Below are 9,003 nucleotides of genomic sequence, written 5' to 3'. Positions count from 1 at the left end.
CATTGTGCCTACGTGAATCGAATGAAACCCAATACTGATGGAAAAATCTGAAGTCATCTTTTACCACGCAAGTGGGAAGTACCCACGACACATCAGTGCTAAAATAGTCTCTGTATATAATGATGTTTTAGATGGCCACAGTTTCAGTGAACCTTAGTCTTAGTATCCTTAGACAAATCTTTGGTAATGATGGAAAATCTGCTATTTCTCTGAGACCTGTGATGATGACATTATTCCAGTTTGTCCGTGACTTCAGCACCAAGGACAGTGGCAAGGAAAAATGACATGCAGGATAAAAAATAAAACATACTTTCTGCTGCCAGGAAACAAAAAGAACACATCTGATCCAATTTAGTGATTTTAGAAGATGCTCTGCTTATGAATTTGTTGCTTTTTTAAAGTCGGCATAAAAACGGAAGTTGTGATAGCCTTTACTTCCCTATTGTGACGTAGGCCTATATGTGAGTGAAACGGGGTCTCGGACAAGAACAAATGTAGGGCGGGGCTTGATTTTGTCCATGAGGAATTGATTGGATGGTTGTGGTTTGCTATTGCTGTGATGTATGAGTGACAGGTTGTCCCGCCCTCGCGTCAGTAGACATCAACAGAGAAGAGATGTTGTTACAAGAGCGAGGATTAAACATTACGAGGACAATATCAAAATAATAAGAAGTGTCAACTTTGATTTCATGGTGACTTTAAAGTTGCCTGTGGTCTTGTTGCTTTCAGTGGACCTGTACTTGAACACATACATAATGACGCCAAGAATACGAATGCTAATGATTGTTCCCTGTTTAAATCTTTACTCTTCAGCTTATTTAGAAGTATCATACACTCTGTAAACTGTAGCCTGCTAAAAATATAGATAATTTTAGGTGGATGTCAACATTGGGAGCATATTACAGTATGTGTGTGTTTGCATGCAGAGGCCTAACATAAAAATTGAATTGAAGGTGGCAAAGTTCTTATAGCTTGAAACCTAAAACTATGGAGCAACAATGGCACATAATATTTGTTTCTAATAATAAATAAAATAAAAAGACTAAAATTGACATTTCCTGAGTGATAAAATCCTATAAAACGGGTAACAAGTTGGGAGCTGCCGAATATTAAATGTTATCCAGAGTAGATTCATTTTACAAGCTAGCTATTAGAAAATTTGAAAAAGTAAGTAAAGTAAGAAAGTATAGCTAAGTAAGTAGCCTATTTAATTCTCGTATAAAGGTAAGTGAAGAGAGACCTCTGGTCTGGTGATTCGCTGTTGATTGGACTATTCTCCACTCTACCACACGGTGTCGTTGTTTCTTTATTGTGAGGAACCATGAATCAACAACTGGGCACGGTGGGTGGCCAAGAGTTGCGTAATCAGAACTGCGTCTGGAATTTAATGTAGCCTACATGTATGATGTGCATATGCTATTTATTTCCGTTTTCAAAGATGAAAAGGAGCATTCTGTGAAAAAGGGTTAGGGTTTATAACTCAATATGCAATGTAGGCTAAAACTTTTCAACTGTGTAGCTGGAAAGTTTTATTTTGCATGCAATGTTAAAGTTTGTCAAGAAGATCTGTCAATCTGTCCATCCATCCATCCATCCATTCTTTTATTTTGTTTGTGCTTTAGATGTTTTGCAGTGTATATTGTCTGCTGTAGTATGTGGTTCGTGGGCTATTTATGGGAAATGTTGTCCTATACGATATTTAAATTAAATTAAAAATAATTTAAATAATTTTTTCATTTAGTTGTAATAAAAAAAGAACACAGATCAAGACATTTTATTGTGTCACTTTAATTATTTTTTCATAATATCAGGTGTTGATATTTGCCAGAATTTCTCTATTTCGCGCTTGTCCCCAACACCGACTTTTTAATCCCCATCTACAAATTGACAAAAAAAAAAGTGTCAGTCAGGGGAAATTCTACTTTGCCCTTTTTCACAACAACTTCAAATATATATATATATATTTTGTTCAATGATTTGGTGTGCGTGTTTTCAAATGGCATTCCTTAAAATGCTCTCCACAAAACTGCTGTCATTGCGCATAAATAAAACGGTTTAAATGTGAAGTTTTCAAGACTGAAAGTAGTCGAACGTTACCCTATAATTACGAATAACTCAAAATGCAACTAGATAAACGTACATCAGAATTCCATTGTGCTTGAACACAGGGCAATAAAGCGCTTTACTCATGCAGGCGCACAGAGAGAATGGTAAATGACTGAACCCCCTTCCTATTGAATACAGGCAGAGCAGCAGAAAGAGAGAAGGGCTGAGCTGCGACACTCAGTCACAGAGAGGCAGAGGTGTGAGTGAGTTAGGCAGAGGAAGAAAGGAGACTTGGAAAGTAATAGCAGGTTTTCTGTTTCATTTTGGTTGAAAGTGGGAAAGAGATTACAACATATCCGGGAGAGAGAAAAGAAAGGGAGAGAACCCTATAATTTATTTTTTAGACGGGTTTGACATACTTCTCCACCCGAATAAAGCAGTCTCTCTGAGGTATAGTGCACTTTGTGGATTTGTCTTTAAGAAAAGTCGCCTATAATTACGCACAAATCTTTCACACACTTTCAACATAGCATGTAGGAAACTCCATGCTAGATTGCATATTGCATTGCAAAACTAGTCATTTTTTACATGCAAAAACGATTCTTTTCTGTTCAGTGCAGTTTCAGGGACACTGAGGACCAGGGGTTGCAATGCTAAGGATTTTGGTAACTTGCGTCTCCATGGTGTCTATCACCGCGATGGTGGCTGGTGGTCGTGGTGGATACGGAATGAGTATGTTCGCGGCTCAGTCCTCTCCTCCGGACCCGTGTTACGACGAGAACGGCAACCCCAGACGCTGCATCCCCGACTTTGTGAACTCCGCGTTCGGGAAGGACGTGCGCGTATCCAGCACCTGCGGCACCCCGGCGTCGCGGTACTGCGTGGTGACCGAGAAGGGCGAGGAAAGATCGAGGGACTGCAACATCTGCGACGCCACGGACCCCAAGAAGACCCATCCACCTGCGTATCTCACAGACCTCAACAACCCCCACAACCTCACCTGTTGGCAATCGGAGAACTACGTGCAGTACCCCCAAAATGTGACTCTGACGCTGTCCCTGGGGAAGAAGTTCGAGGTGACATATGTGAGCCTCCAGTTCTGCTCTCCTCGTCCTGAATCCATGGCCATCCTCAAGTCCATGGATTATGGGAAAACTTGGGTGCCCTTTCAGTTCTACTCAACCCAGTGCAAGAAAATGTACAACAAGCCGAGCAAAGCTGCGATCACTAAGCAGAACGAGCAGGAAGCGATCTGCACGGACTCTCACACGGACATGCAGCCGTTAACAGGTGGGCTCATCGCATTCAGCACGCTGGATGGCAGACCTTCCGCGCATGACTTCGACAACTCTCCCGTCCTGCAGGACTGGGTCACGGCCACCGATATCAAAGTGACCTTCAACCGGCTGCACACGTTCGGGGATGAGAATGAGGATGACTCGGAGCTCGCCAGGGACTCGTATTTTTACGCGGTGTCTGACCTGCAGGTCGGCGGTCGCTGCAAGTGTAACGGGCACGCGTCAAAGTGCGTAAAGGACCGGGAAGGGAACCTAGTGTGTGAGTGCAAGCACAACACGGCGGGACCGGAGTGTGACAGGTGTAAGCCGTTCCACTACGACCGGCCGTGGCAGCGCGCGACGGCCAGAGAGGCGAACGAATGTGTCGGTGAGTCAAGTGCTGATGGTTCTTTGAAAGGAAACACTTCATTATAGGTTTCCTTAATAATTGTTTTAATGATGGCATATTCAAATATGAGAATATATTAATGAAATATCTTATTTGAATGTGCTATTTTTTTATTTACTTTGTTAAGTGTTTCCCCGGTCCAAAAGTCTGAGAGACCACACATATAATTAATTCAAACCTGGAAATGAACGGGTTTCTTGGATTTTGAAAGCAATTGTCAATTCAATTGTAATGATGGCATAGTTTGTGATGGAAAAATTGTGTATTAAATGAGAAAAAAGCAAAATAAACACCATTTCATTAGTGGCCTCAGATTTTTGGACCTCACCAGAGGTAGACATTTCCAAAATGTTTAAAAGATTGGACGAAAAGTGTATCTTTTTTTAAATAAATAAAAAATAAAATCGGTCACACTTTAGTTTAGGGTCCATTTCTCATTATTAAATAGCTATTACCTATGAATTTTGCCTCAATAAACACCTAATTACTGCTTATTAATAGTTAGTAAGGTAGTTGTTAAGTTTCAGTATTGGGTAGGATTGTATAATATGGTAATTAATAAGGCAAATAATATGTGGTTTATAGGTACTAATAAACAGCCAATATCCTATTATGCATGCTAATAAGCAACTTGTTAATAGAATTGGACCCTTAACTAAAGTGTAACCAAAATAATCATAATGTAAAGGTCATGGGTTCCATTCCCAGGGAAAGCAAGAACTGATAAGAATTTAAAATGTGTACCTTGAAAAGCAATGTAAGTCACTTTGGATAAAATCGTCTGCCAAATGTAAAATGAAGGTAATAATACGTTTTATTATGTTAGGCAAATCATACAGCATTTGTTTTAATGAATTGTCAGCTTTTGGTTTCATTCATTCTTTTTTCTTGATGAATTAATCAACTTTAGTTCAAAAAGGAATAATGCAAATGGAACATATCAGATTCATCTTTATTAATTTCATGCAATCAATTCATATGTCATTTTCTATCGGCAAACAGAATCTTACAAACTTATGATTTAAAATCTTATGAGTTGTATGAACTTTAATATCCGACCTGAAACACTGCACACTGCTTTACTGAAACAGTTTGTTATCAATGCACTAAATAAACTGCATTCAATCTAATTTAAAATATCTACATCAGTTTAGATTGCAACTTTTTTTGCGAGAAAAAATTTCCATGAATTATCACATTTATTCTTTTGTCAAATCAACTTAGATAATTAATGTGGCTCAGATAACAATATTTTGAATTCCTGTTGATTAAACCAATCTCCATTTAACTCTAAATTTTAAGGCAACCAGGTCACTTACTTTTTAAGTTAAACAAACAATAATTTTTACAGTGCCTTTTCTTCACATTTTATGCCAGGAATACTTCAGAAAAAGTAACTAAATTGAACTAGAAACAACATTTCACCTGACTATGTCCATGTGTAACGTTCTCCACATAAGGCATATTATATAATCTTTGCTCTTACAACAGTAATCATTTGATTAGATTTGTAACATTTGATTGGATTTCCTTGCATTTAGTTAAATGAAAATCATCTGATTTTCAAACCTATTGCAGCTGTTTTGAATCAAATTTAGCTTGAAATCTTTCACATCTACACAGTAAAACGTTTTTGTTGGTTTAACTTAAAAAAGTAAGTAACCTGCAGGGTTGCCTTAAAATCTTTAGTTCATTGAAATAAAATAAAAAATAGTTAATACAATGAAGGAGATTGGTTAAATCAACAGAAACTCAAAAAACGATGTTATCTGAATCACATAAATGATCCAACTTTTTTTTTACAGTGTCCATAGTTCTATTCAGTTCAATGGGTGTGGGTGTAACTGAGTTTGGAAGTGCCTTTCAACATCCATTCTGTGGAAGGAAACATTCTGGAGGGAGAGAAAAGGCTTGTGGTGTTATTTCAAGGCAGGTGTCATTATCAGATTGAAGGAAAGATTACATCAAGTTTTGTTGTTTGTTTTGGTAAGTTGAAAGTAAACTGCTTGTTTCCAGATGAAAAGTTAGTTTCCCCAGTCAAGGAAGAAAATGATATATGAGCATTAAGATGTTATTGCGAAAGAACTTGGGCAGACCAGATGATTCTTCTCACTTTCTCAATTTTAAAATGGGCTTCAGGTGTTTTATCAACATCTGATTTTAAATTTCATGATAAGTTGCTTTCACGGTCTGTCACGTTTGCCGCCGTAAAAAGATTTTCTCTCTTCCATCCATGCCGTGTTAAGCACGACTCCATAACAAAAGTCATCAAGCTGTCAGCAAAGGCTTTATTTGATGAGGTTGTTGTCACTTGGCAAAGTCAAAAAGTAAATTAAAAATGTGTGAATAGATATGAAACACTCCTGACAGATGGCCGTCACGCATATGCGAACATTGTTGTGCGGCAAATGAATGTGTGTCAGTAGGCTTGTGGTTATAAATAAAAGTTTGTTCCCATGAATGGAGAATGAGGGCACCATCATGATATGAGAGATGACTGACAGAAGCTGTTTTCTCACAGTGTGCTTTTGCACACGACAATGTAGAGCTGAACAGGAAGGCTTGATGATGAAGCTGTAAATGAGATCTGTGACAGAATCCAAAAACAAACAAAAAAAACAAAAAAAAAAAGACAAAAAGTTTTGTCTCAAACAGTTTCAAAGAGATTGTTACATCTGGTACGAATTGACTTGCTTTGATCAAATGATTCATAGTTAAGATTAAGTCTCTCAGTGCGGATTCTTTCCATTCTTCTCGGTGGAATGAGGTGGGCAAGGCAGGTATTTGAGGGAAATTAAGTGTAGCGTTCACAGGATGATAGGATTGTTATCTAGATAGATACTTCCAGCATTGATGTATGTTCTGTACAATTCTTGCCAAACTTGCAAAAACATGCTGAGCAAAAAACCATTATCACCACATATCAGACAGAGACAAAAACATGTCATGTTGAACAGATAAATGTATTTATTTTATAATTATGTATTACATTGTGCATTTTGATGATAATATAACTTGATAGATAACTTTAAAGATCTCACCTTAGTTCATTAGCAAACACTAAAACAAGTCTTGCTGTTTGAAATGCATTAAATATCACCACAATATTTTAAGAATAGAGAATATAATTAGTTTCATGGCCACACATGATGGCAATGGTTCGTCCTAATGAGAGAACAGGAAGTCTATCCTCAAAGTGGTTAAAATTAATGTCACTGATATTATCAATAAATTCTATAAATGATTTGATAGGAAATACGTGTTAAACATCTCGTCTGTACATGATGCGAAATCATCGTCACACAAAAAGTGTTTAAAATTAGTTTTTGGATTTCACAATCAGATCCATCATTCAAACGTGTGCGTACATTTTTAAACTTTTAAACATGCTTTGCATGCATTTTTGAAAAATGCAATTATTTAAAAAAGCTCTGATATGCTGTGACAGAAATCATTCATTTGCATGTGTACATCTAATCAAGATGCTTTGTTTCAGATGGACAATTGTGCTACACGAAATATGAAGAGTTCAGATGCAAAAGCCTCTAAGTGCCATCTGAAATTTTCTTCTAGAATGATCATTTTTATCAAGCTCATATATGTAAGTTCAGTAATTTCACTTAAATGACAATTAATAGGTAATTTTCATTGCCATTTAAGTGAATTTACTGAACTTAAATATACAAGCTAGATAAAAATAATCATTCTAGAAGAAAATTTCAGATGGCACTTCTGAACTCTTCAGTTTAAAAAAAGGTTTTTGGTCAAAAAAATGTTTTGACACTGGCGCCTCCTCAAAAATCACGTGCATAAAAAGCGTTTTGATGCATTTTTCCTTTCATAAACTGTTTCAAATTGTTAGAGATCACAGTATACTATACTGGAGTTTTCAGAGTACGTTCAGAGCTTGGTATGTGAACTGTGCATCTTTGTAAGATATGAGTAGTGATATCAAGAAAATATTTTGAAATAATCTGCGCTTGACTTAAGATCCCTCAGAAAGATCATCACTTACTGTACATGAACATGTTTTTGACTGACAATTTTTGTGTGGTTTAAAAAACTAAATGTGCCATTGCATGTAATATATCCCACAAGGCAGCTCATCTACTGTAGATTTAAAAAGACTACAGTGATAAAATCTCTTTTGATAAAAGCTGAAAATTTCTCAGTCAATTTTTATTGTGCATAAATATGTCTTCAGCAGGCAGGAGGTTTTCATTGTGCCGTGTAGTTTGAATGTAAATGTAGTTTAGACAAAATGTTGTCATTGACTAAATGTTCACATAAGCAAGTTGACCCGCGGGTGGAACCTGATTGAGCCAGACGTGCGTCGCAGCCCTTGACACAGAGCAGACGGCTGGAATTGTCTTGCCGTTGGATCTCTGTGCATTGTTCCACTCTGGTCCTCTGAGTCGTTGTGTTTTTGGCCTGCTGTGATGTGAGCAGACTAACAGGAACCGTGAGCAGATTTCTGGGCTACCATGAAGAGCTGCTCGAAGTCTGTGGACCATCTGTGGGTTTCTCAGTGGTGTTGCCGGACCATAAGTCTGATGAAAGAATTGTGCAAAAGGATGATGTCATAAGACCTCTCGGGTCCCCCTGCAGAAAACAATGACTTTCAGTTCCTCATGTGTGTTTAAATGAGGCTTCAGGAACAATTTTCATTTTAGCAGCTTATAACTTTTTTTTAACAACTTTTTTTTTTATCAGTTACCGGTTTTCCATTGCTTCAGCATCCCACTAAAGTAAAAAGCTCAGACAATAAAGCATGGCGCTAGCAACGCCAAGGTCATGGGTTCGATTCCCAGGGAAAGCACTAATGCTGTGTCTGAAATCAAATATTTCCCTGTAGTATGAGAAAAGCAGTACGCCAACAGAGTAGTAGGTCCAAATAGGTGAAAAGTTCCCGGATGACCTACTACTTCAGGAGAGATTCTGAAGTGTGGACAATGAACACTTTATTATCTCATTGGGCCACGGGAGAGGATTTGTGAATGACAGTGAACTGACAACATGGCGGATGTAGTACGTCTGGATTTTATTCATACCACCCATATTAGCCTAGAAAACGGATTTTTTTAACGTCCATGAAGTACCTATAGTAAAATATAGTATACAAACATAGTACCTACTCAGACAGTATGCATGTTAGTGTTGTCAAAAGTACTGACTTCGGTACCAAGTCGCTTTGAGCGCTGTTGAGCGGAATCGTAAACACCTCTGATTGGCCATTGTACCCACGCGCTCATCGGATATGTCTGTGATTGG

The 9,003-nt window shown here is 37.8% G+C and overlaps 1 protein-coding gene across 3 annotated transcripts in view; it reads left to right on the top strand.

The window, feature by feature from the left end:
- Nucleotides 1-1,701: 1,701 nt before the first annotated feature.
- Nucleotides 1,702-9,003, top strand: part of ntn1b (netrin 1b) — a 54,851-nt gene continuing 47,549 nt past the window's right edge. The window contains exons 1-2 of one of the 3 annotated variants that reach the window (XM_082162156.1): nt 1,702-2,496; nt 2,667-3,711. In XM_082162156.1, the coding sequence (XP_082018282.1) occupies nt 2,697-3,711 (1,015 nt within the window). In that variant the 5' untranslated portion in view covers nt 1,702-2,496; nt 2,667-2,696. Of the gene's footprint in view, nt 3,712-9,003 lie in introns of all 3 variants that reach the window. The other 2 variants (XM_082162155.1, XM_082162154.1) reach the window with 2 other exon arrangements.

This window comes from Leuciscus leuciscus (genome assembly GCF_965113295.1).
Source record: "Leuciscus leuciscus genome assembly, chromosome: 1".
In the NCBI taxonomy this organism is placed as follows: domain Eukaryota; kingdom Metazoa; phylum Chordata; class Actinopteri; order Cypriniformes; family Leuciscidae; genus Leuciscus; species Leuciscus leuciscus.
Note: the sequence above shows the minus strand (reverse complement) of the source record. Positions and strands in the feature narration are given on the sequence as shown.